Below are 19,501 nucleotides of genomic sequence, written 5' to 3'. Positions count from 1 at the left end.
AATTTTGTTTTCCAACAGCTGATCACGCTTATCCCCTTTTCGCACACCCACACTCCCTGTATTTACCATCCAGCCTGGATTTATCCAGCTGTGACATTTTGCCAACCAGCCCATCAGTTCTTGGTACTCTTTTCTGCTGAAGGAGTGAGCTGAACTGTCCAAGTACCTGTTAGTTACTTTTCCTGTAGACAAGTCTATAAATAACTGCCTGAAAACAGAGAAGTCTATGAAATTCTCATCTTTACCATTATCAGCTAGATCTGTAATGGCAAAGAGCACAGCTCGGCTTTGACAAGATCTGTTTTCTGTTAGGCTGTGCCGACTGGAGTTAACTCTGCTTTAACAAATCCCAGCCCAGCTTTCCCATCGCTTTGCCGAGGACGAACATCTCGCTAGGCAGCTTCGCTACCCACCCATCCCATTTGCGCTCCCTGAATGCTGGCACATTTGCTCTCTGTGTTCTGGAATTTCCCGTTTTCTCAAAATTAAAGTTAGCCTTTCAGGATTCATGCACATAAATTACTTGGTGTGCTAACTTGCAGATGTTTATCTCCAGGTAGCAGCACTCCTATTTAACCATGTAGTAGAAAGTACTTTTTTAGGACGGGGGAACCTTTATTCAATTTCTTCTGATATTAAAAAAAAAAAAGGCTGATCACATACCTCTGTTGATGTGCCTACATCACTGGCATTGTTATTAGCCATTCATTATTCCTCCTCTTGTCAGACATGCCTTTACGCTCTTCTCTGTGCCTGCCATAGTACACTATAGTCTAATCACTAGTTACAAAACTGTTTTGTTTTTTTTTTTTTTAAATAAAAGTCCAGAACCTATTCCTGCCTTCTTCCCTGCCTCCTGCCTTGACACTGTAACATGTCACCTGAGCATTAGTGCTACGCATTTTCTGACTGCAAGGTATTGATGTGGGGATATCTTAACACGTCATAAACCAGCTTACGTCCCCCAGCACCCCATTTAGTCCATGACCAAATTGCGCAGATCACGTGCAATCTTTAATAATGACATTGCCCCCCCCCCAAACCCAAATCCTACAAAACATTCCAGACTGTTTCCTTGCAAATTGAGCAAGTTTGTTCTGATTTACATCAAAGAACTCTCTAATGCAATATTTACATGGGCTCCTTTTCTTTGGCTTTGACAACAAAGGAAACCAGCAGGAGAGCTGTACGAGGCCAGACAGCCGGCGTGCCCCTTGTTAAACACTTCACCGTTCGCTACCGAAAGTCAAAGGGATATTCATTTAACCTGGGAAGCATTATGGACCAGACAGGCACCAATGATCATGTTTCACAACTTTAATAGAATATTCTATCTATTCTGTACAAATTGAAAACACCGTATTAAGTTACAAATGTGTAAGGTAAGGCTGGAGCACTCTACATGCCTGGTCACAGTGTTGATACAGCTGCTATTCAACTGCTGCCAGAGGTTGGCAATGGATGCTGAAACTAGAAACGTGTACCTGAAGTGCCACACAACAACAAAAGGTAGTTTTGAAGACTTCAGAGCTTTAAATAAAACAAATTGTGGAATGGAATAATTTCAGTGTTGCAAGTAAGACACCAAAACTTCAGATTTATTGAATTTTGATAAATTTTTGTGTTCATAGTGAAAGGTCCTTCCATGCTGGACACTAAGCAGTAAGACTACTGGAAATTTTCTGGTTCTTTGGCTGCAACCCACTTCCACCAACAGCAACAGTTTGGCCTTTGCATTTTGATCTTCATCCAGAAGAGTTGTCATTTTGATGCAAGTTCGTTTCTTCTGTCTAGACTACTACATTGAGACCAATTCAAATTATCTGTTTTACAAGTACCCATATTGTATGCAAAAGAGGAAGAAGATTTTCAAGTATATTAAAAACTATTAAAAAGCACTAATTCTGTCAAAGTACTTACAAACATGAATAAATAAATAGTAAGATGAACAACTAAGTCTCAAATATGACACCCCCTTCAATTGGTTTTTACTGAGATAATAAATATGACATTTAAAGCTGCCCAAGCACTAGTTCAATTTGTAGGTTGCAAGAAACATTAAAAAAGAGGGGAGGGAACTAGCAAAAAAGTCATATTGCTCTATCTGTTTCAGCTACCGTACATGTAATCCATTTACTTTAGCTTCTCAGCACATTGCTATTCCACAATTTTCAATGTTTAACAAGAAAATGGATAATCCTCACTTGGTAGTCTGGACTATTCCCCTATGCATAGGGCAAAAGGCTCCAAAGGCCTATTGACATACTTAGCTACAGTGTACCAACGGCTGTAGAGTGTGCTTTATTTAAACCTCCTATTTCCCAAATGCATTGAAGTTGCCACTGTACATGTTAAGCAATAAAGAAAAGTTAGTGAAAATCATGCATTTTAAAACAAATTAATTTTAAGCATTGTTAATAAGATTGTGCTGCAGCGATGGAGTATCCTGAACTGCAGGCCAGGTATCCAAATATTTGTTACAAGTTGTTCAAATATCACTTCCAAGTGGTATTTCCTTATTACTGTTGTTTGCATTCAGCAGGTTGGCTGGAATCTTTCTGTATAAAGAGAAAGAAAAAAAAACCCACAGTTAAAAATCAAAGTGGCATACAGGAAAATACTTCAACAAATAAAAAAATTGGCTATACAGTTTTGAATTAGCTAGAGGTATCATTAGCACGTACAAAAAAACTACATGTAAACTCAAGCTAGATTATCAATAAAGGTCTGAGCAGCAGTCATCATATTTATTGGGTTTCCCCCCTGCCAACTGCTTAGTACCCCACAATTTTTCATCTATATTTGCATTCTTTACACTCCATCCAGTAGGCCAAGGTTCAAACAAACAAGAAAGCAAAACACCTTCTACTCCCCCCCCCCCCCCCCCCCCCAGAGGCTCAATTTGACTTTCAGTTCCTATTAAACAGTTTAACAGTAAACTGCCACCTCCTCACTAACTCTTGAGAAGGGAGGAAGGCAGGCTGCTTATTCTGCAGCACGTTTGAGTTTTTCCTTAGAGGCCTTGCCCTTTCTGCTAAGGTGATAAAAATGTAATTAATGTGTTGATTTCTTCTAGGTTCTGCATCACCAGCAGGTAACTATTCAACAGTTTAACACTGGGCAAGAAGTCCACATGTTAATCTGAATATGTAAAAGTAGAAACACCTTCATTAGGTAGTAAAACAACTTCCCCTTTGGCAAAAAGAAGTGTATTTGGGAAGGAGAACAAGTACTCAAACAGCTAAGAACTTCAGGTTTTACACTGCACTTCCTGCTTTTTTGTTGTAAAATCAGATTCTTAGAAAGCAGAATTTATTCAGTGTATTTCCTGTTTGATTCTCCCTTCACCGTTCTCAATATAGTTTAATATAAACAAATAGGGGTCTTAGAAACCTGATGAATTCTAGTAAAGAAAAATACGGGTATAAAATGTGACACCTTGAATGTCACTGACCGTAAAATAAAATGTTTCTTAGTAACTATCCTAAAGAAGAGCTTTGTGTGTTGTAAAAGAAGCAAACATGCAAGAGTTCATTATACATGAAGTGACAAAGAGCAAAGACAACTTAAGCATTTTGCCTGTAGCGAGGAAGAACAGGTGCAACTAAGATTTCTTATCATGAGTTTTGCCCTTGATAATCTGCACTAAACCCAGACTATTTTTCTCTTCCTCACCTAAACTGCTTTAGGGTTACAGCGGTCACTATCATTCCCACTGGAAGTCTGGATTAAAGCCAAATGCTCTCTTCTGCACAGATATGCCGAAGACCTTTCCTTGTGGTTTTCCTCCCCCAGCACATCTGGCTAACTTCAAATTTGTACTGTCTGTACAGTACAACTGTACTGCCTGGGGTTCCATATACAACCGATGTGAATTGATTTCCGCTGATCTAGGACTAAATCCCTTGAAAAGAGGGATATGTTTACACATAACACAAAATTAGCCTTCTCTCTGTTAATAAAAAAACCTGACTGCCACCGGTAAATATGTTGTGTGCTATTCCTTTTCATTTGGAGGCAGGCAAAAAACAGCAACATTTTTACTAAAAAGCTTTCCAAAAGTATCTTCTTCTTATAATTGCTCCATTTTTAAACACGGCCACAGAGCAGTGCACAGCATCACATCCCCTTTCCCATGCATTCTGGATAACAGCCATAATCAAGTAACAAACCAGTTATTTAGAAAGTACTTAAAAATCTTTCCATCTCCCTCCTTCCTTCCTAGTTACCTGTTATATTTATATCAGACACGCTTAGGTTGACCACTTCGGTTGACCAGCTGAATTTTAATGATCAACCAAAACCCTTATTATATTTTCTAATAAACATAATTATCTTTTCCTTATACTTGTCTTTATTTCTATATGCAATAATGTGATCCAAATGTTTATAAATCTCTATCCTGTAAAAACTGAGTCACAGAGATTAAAGTTCCTTAAGGACCTTTTACTGTTGATTACTGCTCTCAGACAAAAAAAGAAAAACATCAAACAGTTTAAGGGGTTCTCGGATATGAGTCAGTTGTTGGAGAATTTTGAGAGAAATACTGCTAGTTTATGCTATTTTTAGCTTACAGCTGAGGGTGTATCTATCTTGACCATATATATAAAAACATTTAAGCAGAGCATAAGTAATAAGGCAGTATCTCGGATCCAGATTCCAACATGATCAGTTTTCTTCCACCATTTCAACAGCACGGCACTGCTCTTGCTGATCAAGCCAGCACGTGAGCTCCCTGTTGCCTTCAGCTACCCTCACATAAAGCATCTCTAATCCTGAGATGACTACAGCACAGGTAGACGACTACAGTTTTCTTCAAGTTACAGCTGCCTCATCAGGCACATGCATGCTGAAGCTTATCTTTGGCCTCTAATGGCTCCTGTAAGATCAGGGACCAGACCCCAAGCTGCAACTGATACTACACCCATACTCCCTCAGGCAAGGCTATTAAGCTTGAGCCTGCTCTTCCCCTAGTGCCCAGACTGGTGGTGACATTTGGTCAGCCAACCACTACCAATCCGTTTATTGGCCTTAGGCACACCCTGCGCTAATTTTCTCCCCATTCTAGCAAGATTTCCATTCATGTGGTATTTCCCTAAATTAACTTCCCAAGATATCTTAGAAATGGTGGTGAAGTGCAGTGACCAGGCAATAAAGACCAAACAGAGAGACTGTACCTGGCAGAGGAGGAATTGCATCTTATTTTAGAATAAATTGAGTAGCAAACATATGTACTGCAGTCCACTACCAGTGCTACAAGAGACAAGTAAGAATTCTTCTTGTTGTAAAGAGATTCTCCACAGTAGTCACAAAAAATGACTTAAGTTCATATGAAAAGTAGTAGGATTTTTTCTTTTTATGTCTTTAAAGTATTTCATAATATTTACTTATTCTGTGCAAGGAGTTTCAACTACTCTGGGCCTTTGATTCCACTTTGAGACACTGTTCCAATGGAGACATACAAGCTAAATAAGTGGGACTCCCACCTATTTTTTCTCTTTTGCTAACAAGCATCAGTATAAAGCTGCTTTACCACTGCCTCTTATTTATTGCATCACTTGTTCAGAATACAAAAAAAAAAAAAAAAACCCAAAAACCTCTTGCTACAACAGGCATGAACATTTTTCTTCTGGCATTTGATTACCCAGGAGAACAACGCAAGAAACTTGAGCTAATTAGCTTACGTACAGACCACTTGCTCAGACATCAGCAATTACATCAGCTAAACTGCATCAGCTGTTTATGGACATAGAGGACACGCATCAAATTTAAAGAGGGAATTTCACCTAAAATTTGCAGATCATGGGGCTAAAATGGAGAAGAAAAGCAGGTCTGAAGTAATATTGCTTTCATAACTTTCATACACACACAGCTCACTGCTTCTACCCAGCCAATTAATCTGGTGTCCTAGAGGATGGGGGCATAAGTCCGAAGTATCTATGCCATTTATCTTAGCAATTTAATCCTTTCAAAGCAGATCTTTTTCACATAAAGTTACTGCTGAAAGAGACACTGAATTTCTACTCATCTTCAATGTTTAAACAGATTAGGCAGGACATGTTACTGGGTGACTCAGAGCAAATGGAGCCTTCACCTCCTTACTTTTACAAATCCCTTTTTGGGAAGCTTCCCATCCGCAGAAGTAGCACAGGCAGCCCATCTGACTCCCAAACAGACTTTGCTGCCAACAGTGGGATCAATGCAGGCAGCAGGCACTAAAGCTGATGTCCTTTCCAACAGGGAGGGAAGAAAGCCTTTCAATATTTCAAATGTCCTACCATGAAACAGTCCAGTTAGGGCTCCTAAAGCTGAACTTCATCACTGTTCATTTTCTACTCTATGTTATTGAATGAGAAAAAGCAAGGATATCAAATATATACACGGGAAGTAAACTCAGCTAACTGGAGCTAAGCAAGCAAGTGGTCTGAACTGCCTCCTCCACAACTGGACAGAACCCTTCAAAGGTTCTGAAAATGAATTCGCTGCAAACAGGCCCTTCTGCCGCTGTTACTTAAAAGGCAGACTAAGCACCTTGAAGCGCATGCAGTCTCTCCCCACAGCAGCTCTTTAGTTCATAATTCAAAACAGCCTTCTATATTACCTTGTCAGCTACTTCTCTTTTCAAGCTTAGCATCAGTAATGTGAAATAAAGGCAGCTAAAGGAACAGGGCGTGCAAGCACATAGAAAAATATACTAGACAAAACAAGCTACATTATCTGTTTTTGCAGTATCTTCTGAAGCTACTTCCGATCATCTGCTCAGTCTTCCAAACCCACAAACAATCCATATATAGCATAAATGCTTTGTGTAAGAGATGATAATGACCTGGTTCTAACCGAACAACTCAAATGTACTTAAAACTGACAGGACTAAGAGGAAGGAAGGAGGAAAAGTTAACAAAGCGTTGACATTTATGTAGCAAATGTAGCATGACAAAGGAGGAGGTAATATGGAAATGACTGAAGAGGTGAAATTGGGTTTGAGGAAAACAAACCAAAGAACAATTATTTTTTGTGTATATGAAAAGGAAAACTATTCTAGATATAAGAAAAGCAGGGGGGAACTGAAAGGCAAAGAGAGGCAGCAGACAGGGAGAAACAGGACCAGAAAACAGGATGGACAGAAGAAGGAATGGAAACAGGATCAGGGGTATGAGTCTTAAAAGACAAAAAACAGAATTCCAAGCTGACTTGAAAAACTGAAGCCAGTGGCTGAAAATTTTTAGTTGTAAGAATGGAAGACAGCTGTGTAACAGACTGCAGCAGGACAACATATAAGCTGTTGTGACAAATGAATGTTCTACTATTACAGGTGAATAAATAGTGCCAAGTAAGGGTGGCTGGCTTCTCAAAGCATATCATATTGGAAATAAAATAAAACAAAACCAAAACACAATTTTGAGTTTAACACAGGCAAAGAAGAGCATTACCTATGCAGAGAGGGAATGAGCTGGAAATATTACAGCTTCTCCTAAGTAACCAAAGGGGGGGGGGGGGGGGGCGAGAGAGATACAAGCCTAAAATACAGAGGAAAAAGTATGGAGCCTGTTGCAGGCATTGTTCTCTATGAGGCACGGGATGAAAGGTGAAAGATGACAGTATGCAATAGAAGGAACTTTTTTTTTTTTTCTTTTCCTTCTTTGAAATAAAAAGAGACAGATGAGCAGGAGAGCTATACCTGTTCAGAATCATGAGCTCAAGAAAAAGCCTCTAAGAGTGACTAACTGCCTTTGTCAGGCAGCATAAATAAGAATAATGTTGGAGAAGACATACTAAGCAAGCTGATGACTTACAAGACTTTGAGAAGAGCAGAGGAAATATTTAAGAAATAATTTGCAAGTACACTAGAAACAGTAAAGAAATGCAACATGAAATCAGAAACAAGGGAAAAACAAGTCTGACAAGTCTCAGTATCTTTAATCATGTCTATATAAAATACAGTTTGACTGCTACAAAGGCAAAGCAGAAGTTGTGCCAGGAAGGCAGAGAGGTCATTCTGAAAAATCTAACTTAATTATATGATTTGAAGGCATTCCTCTCTATACACATTTCTTTATTTTTTTACTAATAAAACCTACTCTGAAGTCACCACTCCCCCATTTTCTTTTCCCCATACAAGGAAGAAAAACAAAACAAAACAAAACAGAAAACCCTAGAAAACAAACCACATTGCATGGCTACATATGGGACTCTCGGAAGTTAGGTATGAATGGAATTCCACCTTACCTAGAAATGTATGAATGATAAACAGACTTAAATTACACCTAAATGGGAAAAAATTGAAAGGAACTGTCAGCATGAATGAAAAGTGAAATGTACAAAATAACACAGGAGGCAACAACTATAACCTTCCAAGATACCTTAAGCTTTTTTCCTACAGAATACCAAATCCTTTAAAAGGATATTTGATGCTTGTACAAATATACTTCAACTCAGAACTAACATTTTGTTTCTCAGCTGTCCCACTTTTTCCCATTACAGGTACACCACTGCACTCTGATCCTGCAGAACACTCATTTCTGCCACTCTAATCTTGTTTGATCAATCCTTCCACAAGACAGACTTTCTTTAGCACACAATGTTTCTCATTAAAGAAAAACAAGCTCAATTCTTGATACAGTGACAAAAAAAAGCATTTACTAGCGATATGATGATGTATATAAAACTATGTCAGAAGAGTGACTTGTTAAGCTGCTGTTAAGACTTTCATCCAAAGATCAAGCAGTTTTGCATGCCTTTCACCTTTTCATCTGTGCCTTTATAAAAAAAAAAGCTAATGTTTTAAGAACTAAATGAATGCACGTCTGTCATCACTGCCCCAGCTTCACTAAATGAAAGTGTTAACTTCACCATAACTGAAGGACTGAACAATATCTATCAGAAGGAATACTACCCCTACCCTTTAGGCTGAATTTTAAACTAGGTCTCAAAGTTTAAAATTCAAAAGTTGGGGACTAACTTTTGTTGACTTCTACCTGAGTACAGACATGTGGAGTCTAACCTGCAGCCATCAGGACAACCAAAAAGAACAATTCTAAGAAAAAGAAAATAAATAAACAAGCTGGTTGAGACTTGTCAGACTAATTCTATGTTGAAGTCCAGCCACAGAACATCTGAAATAAGACCTTTCTAAAGGAAATATATATAATCATTATTATAGAGAGATACCATTAAGAAGTAAAGGCACACAGTTCAGAAATTATCTTTTTCTTGGTGCAGGTTGGAAGACAAAACCTACATTTTCTCGATTTATGGAAACATTAACTATTGTTTTAAGAGCAATTTGAGTGCTGAAGAAGATGAAAATATTGCAGGCAGAAGCTAGGGTGGTTTTTCTTTTTTAATAATTTATTAATATTTTCACAAACTGTGCTGTTATAACCTTAGTTACATTGCTCATGATTATAGTCTACATTACGACTATGCACACAAAATTCCTTACCTTAGGATCACTCTCTGCATCTTCCTCTTCTTCTCCCTCCTCTTCCCCCTCCAACTCCTATGACAAAATAGAGATAAACTAACAGAAATTAAAACAGGTTAAAAGTGCAACTTTTTGTCATGGAGAAAAAACAAAATAGCAAATGATATTACCACTGCATTCCAGAGTGTTTCATATGTTAACATTAAAACTACTTGGGCTGACTTAAAAGAATTCAGCATCTTCAAAAATCTTAAAGTAAAATCTTTAAAAGAAGATTTAAAACATAGATTTAAAAGATTCAACATGGCTTTAGGCAACCTTCCTACATAAGCTGGTGCAATCTCCCAGCAATTTTTTAACTTCTACCTGAGTTATAATTTAGAATTTTACAGTTCTGGTAATAAGTATATATGTCTAATTTTGCTCTTTGTTTTGACCTCCTTCCAAAGATTCTCTGTTTATTTGGATTACTGTGGACAGGCTATGTATTCCTGCACAAGATTTTGCAGTATTTTCATACTCTGTTGTACACACACCTACATCCAAATAGTAACACCTGGCACTGGAGACAGGTTAAAAATACATGTACACTTCTATCAAGACCCAGCTTAAAAAATAAAATTAAGAAAGTGTTTAGTCACTCAACAGCCTAAGCCCAGAAGTCTGTATTGCAACTTGCAAAGAGAGAAAAGAGACTGCATTCCAAAGGCTGCCAGCTCACATCAGACCACCAGCTCAATAACTTCCGAGGTACTCTACTATGGTGAACTTGATGACAGTCAGGTATGTACCTCTAACCAGTTAGCAAGAACACCACAGTAAAAGCAGTAAAATAAAAATATCATTATCTGTAAAGGATATTAGTTCATTTACGTGTGGTATCATTTAGTAGTTTTGCGCAAAGCCCTTCACACTGTGTTTGTATTCATACAACACTACTGTACACGGACCCGAGTTCTTGGTATACTAGAAATTCCAGCCTAAATTAAGCCTTTATCCTGAGCAGCTGCTTGCTCTCCCTTTTTTTACTTTACATTTAGCAAGGCCGAGTCTTCAAGCTTATGACAACTAAAAGCTGACAGCTGAATTCCACCACTGCCTAAGTAACAGATATTTAAAAATAAAACTGAAGGTTCTTATCATGCAGCACTCAAGAAAGAAAAAGCTCATCTTTAATTTTTGACTCGTGTCAGAAATCAGCTTTTAAAATACTAGGGGGGAAAAAAAAAAAAAAAAAGGATAAATGTTCTTGGAGAAAGTACTTCCATGAAGAGGAAAAACAGCCATAGATTTTGTAAGTCAGGAATGCTGAACTCTTCTGGAAAGAAGTCTCATACACAAGAGCATTTATGAACAACTATTTTCTGCTCCATATAGGCCTACTTCTGGAACTGGAACGTAGTAAGTAGGTAATTAGTTATCTATAAAAGATACAGCATGCATCTCACCTCCTCTTCACCTTCTTCACCTTCTTCAAACTGAAAAACAAACCCAAGGTTTTATTAGCTCTGCTAATATTTGCATAAAATCTTCTGCAGTAATAGGTCTAGCATATTCAAACACAGTAACTGAAACTAAGCCCCTTCCAGAAGCAAAGATTAACAACTCATAGCAAGTAGAATGATTCTTTCTTATTCCCAAGTAACAGGAATCTCTTCAGGTTTTTTGTTATTCTCATGTAATTAATACTACATACTAGTCTAATCAGAAAAGAAAGAGAATGTTCCTATCTACATGGTGACTAATAAACAAAATGCTGATAGCATACATACATTATCATCATCCTCTATAGCTTCCCCAGTGAAATAAAGCACAGCACGAGGAACTATCCTTTCACGGAAGAAGTGTCCGATTTCAAAATCTGCTGCTAAAGTAAACTCTGAATCTTCATCCTGTAAAGCAAGTCAGTTTGATTTTTCTATTAAAAGTGTGACATGCTAGAAAGGAAGGAACAGAAGTATTTCAAAGTTACAGGTCATCACACTGTCATCAACATCAATCTTCAGGTCACATGTACTTTCAGTATACTTAACTTTGTAACAATAAAAGAAATATTGCAAGTCTAAACCCAGATTTGCAGAATTGAGATTTATTTTAAAAGTCTCCTACTTGCTACGTACAGGATACTGGCCCACTGAAACACTTTCTATTAAAAAGGCTCATACAGACTTGGCTGGTTCTGACACCTGACGTTACAGAATTGTTCAGATTGCTTCAGATTGATTTTTAAAAAACATCAGATACCAGCCATGCAGTAGTGATGACTGGCTAGAGAAAATAAAGACCTCTTCTCGACAGTGATTGTTATAGATGTACTGGATCAGCAAGATGTGTAACAGCAAAATGTCAATGGATGACTTGGAAAAGTCAACAGTATCTTTCATTTTATCAAGATGAAGCTCAACTTTGGCAAAAGCAAAAATAATGATAAAAATACACAGAAAAGAACCCAAATAGTCACTATAGAGATGTTTTACAAAGAAGATATGGCAAAGAGCAATTGTGCCATTTCAGAGGTGTAAACTTACCAATGACTCTCCATCACCAGATACTGCAAAAAGACAAGACAATAGATTTAAGAAAAGTTTGTATAGTCTAGTCCACCTCAATATTCAAGATGACAAAGCACAGTATAAAGACCTTCTCATACCAGAAAACATTGGCATTTATAAAGTCTTCAGAAGCTAAGTAATAAACCTTTAAAGACAATTCAGATTTATCCTAAATTAAACTCACAGAAATTGCACTTGCAAGAGTTTTATGTGCTGTAATGTAATAAGAGCATCAAAGCTGCCATTTTGATGTCAAAGATTTTTGCACAGGAAATGATTTCTCTGTAAAGATGGGTTCTGAAGGCATGGAGATCACATTTCTGCCTTCAAAGAGAGAGAAATTATTCTATTAATATATTAATATATAATCTATTAATATACATTAATATATATTAATATATTATATCTATTAATATATCTATTAATATATTTTGTTTCCATATTAATGCTGTAATTACAATAACTTTATTTTGCTAGAGCACTACAAACCCTTTCCTCTCCCCAAACATGGATGCTACCAAGTAGATTAACATTTTGTCATGAATTTACAAAGCACTGTTGAGAAAAGGCCTGTTACTGTAACCAGTAAGGAACAGGGGAGGTTTTGTTTGTTTACAAAAAAACAACCAAAACACAATAACAAAAAAACTTAAAAAAAAAAAAAACCAACAGATTTCCCTCCTCTACTCAGGTGCCATGGTACTGTAATCCTACTGTGAAAGTGATAATTTGGCTCAGTCTGTTCTCAAGTTGAAAATGCAACCATCGACTGCCAGCAGATGTCATAATCTCGTCTTTCTTATACAGCTACCTCCAGAGTATGTCCTTTAAAGTCTTTAAAAAAACCCCCAATATAAAACCATCATGAGGGAAACAAATCTCCATCCCCTTCTGAAAGCAGCAACTACTTGTAACAAAAAAATTAATGAAGTAGTTTAAGTTAAAGGACATTTCTGTACCAAACTCCAACTTTGGAAAAAATTATCACTTGTTTCTTATCCACATGTACAAAGGGATTTGCAGTGATATTTAGAAGAGACAGGTAGTTCATAATAGACTGAATCAAGAACTAATGTCCATTTTGTTCAGTACATCTCTGAAGTCCAAAGTAAACTGCTTCTTCCATCCATGTTTGGAAAAAAAAAAAAAAGAGAGTACAATGGGAGATGTATCAAGAAGAAATAATGTTTTTGGAATCCATCTAAATTGTTTTAAATATGTGAGTGCACATCTAACATGAGATAACTAGGAAAATCAGGAAAGTACATGTGAAGCATTAGGGATCACTAATCAATTACAGAAGAAACCACAGGAAGTTCCACGACTTAACACAAAGGTTTAAATGAAACCTTTATGCTAGAATGTGAACAACACTGGAAGAGATTTCTTTCGCGTGTTAAAAACCTCAAACTGATGCATGGAGCCATCCTGTGGTAAAACAAGTCAACTTCTTTAGGGGATTCGACACAAGACTCTTTCCATACTATGAATGCTGTTTACACAGCACACCTAATGGCCAAATTCTGCAGAATAATGTCAGAACAAAATGATCTGTTTGGATGGGCTGCAGTTGGCTGTCTTCCTCCCATAAGAAGCAAGCGTACAATGCAGCAGCATAAACAGTTTGTAGGTTCAAGCTGTATAAATACAAATCCATATAAATAAACCACAACATATTTTAAGAATCCTAAATTCTCAGTTTCCAAGCTTACCCTTTATTGGGCTGAAGAAGTTAAAAAAAGAATCATTAGGTACTTGTTTAGTAATTGTCCGAACTGTGCCTCGACCCTTGTGTTTCTGTTTTTTCTTGATTGTTTTAACTGTAACATTTTTTCCTTTCTTCCAGTCAATAGTACACCTAGAAACAGTATGTGGGAAACAGTATTTTAACACAAGACATAAGTGAAAATAAGGAACTGAGCATTAGAGCAACAAATATCAAAGCAAAGATGGCTTGTTCTCTAGATAAAGCTAGTTTTACACACACTGGCAACTGAATCTACTTGACAACATGCCAAGTAGATGCATCGTAGTGCTACAGGCTATGTTAGACATATTAAATATTTCCCTAAATGAAACAGCTAAATAGTTTGTCTTTGCAGAGTAATCACTGCCCCCACCCCACCCATACTTTAATACCTCTTTGCCCCAGCTACTGGAGTTTTGTAACCAAGGACAGGACTAAGCTATTCCAGAAAAATCTCAACAGTTGAGAATTATTCTTCCAACAGTCAGACCAGTAGAACACAATACATTACGTCCTCTCACTACAGGCCAAGGCAGTGTCCAGTTACCCTAAAAATAAATGCACAAAGACTGGCCAGGGAGAGGCACATTTTAGCTGTCTAAAGAGCAGTGCTCAGACTGACTTGGCAGTCAAATACAGCAAGCTAGAAAGAGCTTACTTTTCAGTTCCTTTCTGCTACTATGCAAACCGACACTTTCATCTCAATTAAAAGTCTCTCTCCATCCACCTCTAGTTTTACCCAAAACTGCACATGGCAAAGAATGAGTGGTAAACACAGCTAGTTCTCTTCTAATGGTGTCACAGTAACCCTTAAGTGCCTCAAAATATCTTGTGCTATAGATGAATGGTCAAAGTCAACAGTTTTATAGTTAACCCATATAAAAAGTCACAGAAATGTTTTCCTGCTCTACTCATTCCAGTATCTATAACCTTCATCAGGAAACATGAACTGAAATCAAAGTTTTGATATACCAACAATTTTAGAAAGGGATTCCTCTGTAAGACTTGAACAGAAAACATTCTGCTGTAATTAACTAAAGTTTTCTTCAAAATGGACTAGCCTCTTTACTTAGGCACAACTTTCACTAAACATGCAAGTAGATGTTTTGCCTCACTGTGGGTGAATACTCAATTCAAAAGCCAACATGTAGCAATAAAAGCCGAAAAACTTTTCAGGTTGTCAGAGTGCCTTCAAGAAAGCAAATACTTGGCATTTCTTAAGTGTTAGTTTAAAAACAAACAAACACAAACCTTCCACCAAAACCCAAAAACACATCCTTCAAGGAGGAAAAACAACAACAGAAAAAACAAAACAGAAAAAACACCAAGGAAGCTAAGAAAAATAAGGTACAAAAACATTTTTCAGTTGTGTCAGCTCTGCTCTGGTGTGGCACTTAACATCAGTTATAGAGCAGAGATCACTGATGGCAAGATAAAGCATTAGGTTAGACAGAACAATCTCCTACCCAAACTAAAATTCTAATGTGATGTCCCAACTCACTGGACTTCCAGAACAGAGATGAGAATTCACCATCCCACAGTCAGTTTCTGAACACTTTTTGCCAAAAAATTGCTGCATTAGCCACAACTGCTAGAACTAAACTGCATGTTCCAGCCTCAAACAGGCTGAAAGAACAGGTCATGCATATGACCAATTCCTGCCAGATTCAAAAGTAATGCTGGAATAAAAATTGCTGAGGAGATGAGCAAGAGTCCCAGAGAATCTAACGCTACTTATCAGACTGAGGATAGCGGTCTATGAAGTGTAATGACTTTAAGTCAATTTTAAGTGTAAACGAATTTACCCAGTTATCTGGAAATAAAAGGCTGTTACCTCATTAGTAATCTATTAAATTTGAAAGGTATAAGATTTAAAATGCACGCTATGTTAAAATATATCTATATCTACGCATCTGTTACTTCTGCATGCTGAGGCTAAGATCATCATCATCCCTACAAAGATTCCCAGTTTTCAAGTCAGCAAAAGCTTTATTTTATCTTTGTTAATCATGATCACAGTAAGAGAAAACAGCACCTGGAAAATACAGACTATTACTTCAGAAAGTTTTTTGAATTTCAAGTTTTCCTTACCCTTCACAATCAACTATTTCAGGTCCTTCAAATGAAAAGGGATCTGTCTTGTCTGGCTCCGACTTCATCTTGTATGTTTTTGTCAGGATTGAATTAGAAAAGTAGTCATTGGGCCCAAAGTAGAACTCTAATGAGAAAGACTGGAAGAAAGTTCCATTATAATTTCATACTACTAATAACTTTTATCTTTGAAATAGTGCATCAGCAGAATTACCATTTATCAAACTCTAAATACAGGAAAAAAATAAGAATCTGATGGCAAACATATCTTTCAAACTACAGCAAAAGCAGGAAATGAAGAATGCCAACCAATTCTCAACGCACAGGAAGCTAGAACAACCTTGGCTAGTATTAACATTCAAATTATAATCAGGTAATTACTACATTTCATTCACCTTTACATATAGAACTGCTGGCTTAAAAGCAACCTTAGAAATAAGTATTTTGAGAAAAGTCTTGGTGTCATTTTCTACGGAAGCCTAGCCATCATCCTTTGACTAGGGATGATGATGATGATGTTATTCTGAAGTAATTTTGACATCAGAATAACGCTATCGGGTTCTGTTAGTCCCCCCACTCTGATCATTCAATGTCATGATCTTGAGACTGAAACAGACTTTTTCTACTTAAAAAAAATTTAGATTGCAGGAGTCTGTATTTAAACAGTGCACTCCATCATGAACCAGAGGTTTTTTTTCCATTTGATAATAGAAAATCCCGCAAAAACACACAGACTTCATAAACTGAAGCCTAAGATAATACATGTCTTAACAGGTTACAGCCTGAAGCAGGTGTTTCTGCTTTTGTTTGAGCCTCCTGTGGCACCTGAAAATCATTTGCAGAAATTCAGTTTCTTACATGGAGAATAAAAGGCTCCAGCTATGGAAAACTGCAGCACACACAATGCATCAACTTTCAAATCTGTAAAGCTTTCAAAAACTGCTTGCACAATACTATACATGCTCACTTTGCACTCAGGATCAACTATGAACTATTTAAAAAGTAAAACAAAATTTAAACTGCCTTGGAACAGGGGAAACAATAAAGGTTTTCAGCAGCGTTGCTTTAGTTACTTGAAGGGGGAAAAAGTCTGCAGGTCAGTTCAACAACACAAAGGGTTGAAAGTCAAAACCCCCAACATCACCATACCTACTACACAGGCACAGCATGCGTAACAGTTACTTTAAATATTTTATTTAGTCCCCCAGCAACATGCCATGAGAACTAGACCTAGTGCGCATACAAAACAGATTAGATAACTGCCAAAACCACTAGTCTTGAATATACTGCCCAGGCACTCTTCAGACTCAAAAACAGACTTCAGAAAATGGTCTGTTATCACCCAAGTCTGCCTTGCCATCCTCTCTTTTTGAAGGCCTACCATGTGCAGACAGGATAGATAACTTGGGACAACAGCATGTTCATCGAAGACATTTATCCCTCACTCATCTGCCAAAGGCCCCATAGTCTTTCTAAGACCCCATGGACCTCCTCACATGACTGAAATCTGGAAAGATAGTGGTCAAGGAGTGATGGAGACTGGTGGCAACAGCAGCCTTGCTAACTCGCATGCTCACAGTTCAAGGAAAGGAAGCCACTGGAACCAGATGCACATTGGAAGATCTGTGTCGGCTTCACATGGCCTATTTCAACCTTACTTCCATTTTAAAGCAATTCAAGACAGCTAGTATGGTTTGGAGGGTGTCTTCAGCCAAGGCAAATCTCTCTCTGGCAAACATGCTGAGGGGAAGAGTTACAAACTTAGCCTATCCACTACCAGTGACTAACACTCATACCCAAATAATCCCACAAACCATCACTAGGGTTTATAAATAGGTAACCAGTGGCACTACTTAGCATGCAGGATCCCAAGGACTGGCAAGACAAAAATACCTGCAGAGACTGCATTTCAGTGTTTCATTCTATACCTGCTAATTAGGAGACAATAAGAAGCTTCAAGTTCCATATACTATTTGATGTGTTGTAACAACCTTTCCAGTAGTCTTTATTTGGACATCTTTGCTTTTGATATCAGCTTACCTTTGTAGCATATATTTCTAGTTTTTCCCTGTAACATGAGATGTTCTCATGAAGTCCAAGAAAAGAGAACTTCCTTATTTTAAGCTACTTAAGTTATACCCAGATGCATCACCCAGGTCTGAATATGCTAGCTAAGGATCCTGATGTCCAAATAGATACATAAGTAGAAATTATATTTATACAAACATATGTAAGTTTATTCATATGATTACAAATAAATAAAATACTAAGGGAATCGCTTATGCTTCATGCAGATAAAGGTTTATGTACACAGGCTAGAGCAAACAGAACTTTGAAGCACCATTACTGTAGCCAGGTAAATCTACTTTTGGAGGACTGTAACTACAGTTAATCACTTTGGGTCAATGGTAAATCAGAAAATTCCTATCGCGTATTTCTGTTAGCAGCAAAACCTAATCCCCAGCAGAATTAGTGTGTTTATTACACAGTGGTTACATAAAACTTTTTACAGTACAAAGCTACCACTGCTGCACTGATTTTCAATAGCCAGAGAATTTCAGACAAGACAGTCACACACAACTGGATAACAGGTTTCACTCAAGCAGTTAAGAATGCATCCTTTTGTCTCCAAATACAGAAGGGACATGGAATTTGTCAGCCTTCCATTACTGGATTTCATGTAGCACTGGAATGGAACCTATTCACAGAAGTATGCTGTCAAGAGGTTACGAACAGTGCGAGACAAGGTAAATCCATTGATCTTTTAAGAGCAGTTCTTCAACTTAAGGTACTGTAAAACAAAGCTGAATGAGAACACAAAAATGCTGTAGGCAAAACCAACTATTCCCAAATCAACCAAATGCCACTAGATAGACATGCTTCAAGATAAAAACCACCAGCTTCTTAGAATACTTAGTTTGTGCTTGAACAGTTCATTTTCTTCATAAAACTTACACACTCTCCTTCAGCTCTAGCAATATTTAGAAACTTCCCTGTTTTTCTCTGCCCGTACTGCTTCCCTTGCCTATTATCAGATCAAGTGTTTTGGTACTATTAAGAGAAAGACAACGAGGACTAAAAAAAAAAAAAAAAAAAAAAAAAAATCAATCTTTTCTTCAGCTGTTATTAACCTTTAAAAGGTATTTTGAGAAAGTCCTTCTCTCTTTCTTACGTGAATCTTCAATGAAGCATTTCTTGCATTTATTTTAGACTTTGTCAGAAGACTATAACTCCATAAGACAAAACAAAAAATACCAAACATAAGGAAAAAGCTAGAAGGGTGAAGTTTAAAGAAAGGATGTGTAGGCTCAAATCCCATCCTTCTCCTGGCCTCCCCCTCAAAATGAGTTCAAGGAATAAGTATAGTCTGCATGAATTAAATAAACAATAGAACAACTTCTTTTCGACAAACACAGTATCTGTTTCTGTACATTGAACTTAAACAAGAAAACAATTTAAAAAAAAAAGGCAAAGCTGTATGTTAAAAATTACTCATTAGGTACACTTTTAAAAGATGATCTAATATATTTTTCTATCCTTTTCAATAGGCACAGTATCCATCATCGTTTTTGATTAATATTACTAAGTCACATCTCTTTTTTTAACGAAAATATTCAATATAGTAAGTAGCACCCAGTATTTTTTTCCACAATTCATTTTCAAACCAAAAGCAGCCATGTAACTTAC

General features: G+C 37.2%; 1 protein-coding gene and 1 non-coding gene across 8 annotated transcripts in view; both read right to left on the bottom strand.

The window, feature by feature from the left end:
• Window positions 1–1,302: 1,302 nt before the first annotated feature.
• NAP1L4 (nucleosome assembly protein 1 like 4) overlaps window positions 1,303–19,501 on the bottom strand; it is a 29,516-nt gene continuing 11,317 nt past the window's right edge. For 3 of the 7 annotated variants that reach the window (XM_087745745.1, XM_087745747.1, XM_087745749.1), the window contains exons 10-16: window positions 15,815–15,954; window positions 13,689–13,834; window positions 11,953–11,975; window positions 11,197–11,316; window positions 10,873–10,902; window positions 9,443–9,499; window positions 1,303–2,558 (exon numbers count right to left, since the gene is read on the bottom strand). In XM_087745745.1, coding sequence (XP_087601871.1) covers window positions 2,520–2,558; window positions 9,443–9,499; window positions 10,873–10,902; window positions 11,197–11,316; window positions 11,953–11,975; window positions 13,689–13,834; window positions 15,815–15,954 — 555 coding nt within the window. In that variant the 3' untranslated portion in view covers window positions 1,303–2,519. Of the gene's footprint in view, window positions 2,559–8,226; window positions 8,265–9,442; window positions 9,521–10,872; window positions 10,903–11,196; window positions 11,317–11,952; window positions 11,976–12,160; window positions 12,301–13,688; window positions 13,835–15,814; window positions 15,955–19,501 lie in introns of those variants that run through there. The other 4 variants (XR_015701852.1, XM_087745746.1, XR_015701851.1 and 1 more) reach the window with 4 other exon arrangements.
• On the bottom strand, window positions 18,435–18,555 carry LOC148057097 (small nucleolar RNA SNORA54). The gene has a single exon (XR_015702085.1). It is a non-coding gene; the product is annotated as a small nucleolar RNA SNORA54 (small nucleolar RNA).

Source organism: Nipponia nippon, unplaced genomic scaffold (assembly GCF_047370975.1).
Source record: "Nipponia nippon isolate SJK-2023a ecotype South Korea unplaced genomic scaffold, ASM4737097v1 scaffold_10, whole genome shotgun sequence".
NCBI lineage: Eukaryota > Metazoa > Chordata > Aves > Pelecaniformes > Threskiornithidae > Nipponia > Nipponia nippon.
Note: the sequence above shows the minus strand (reverse complement) of the source record. Positions and strands in the feature narration are given on the sequence as shown.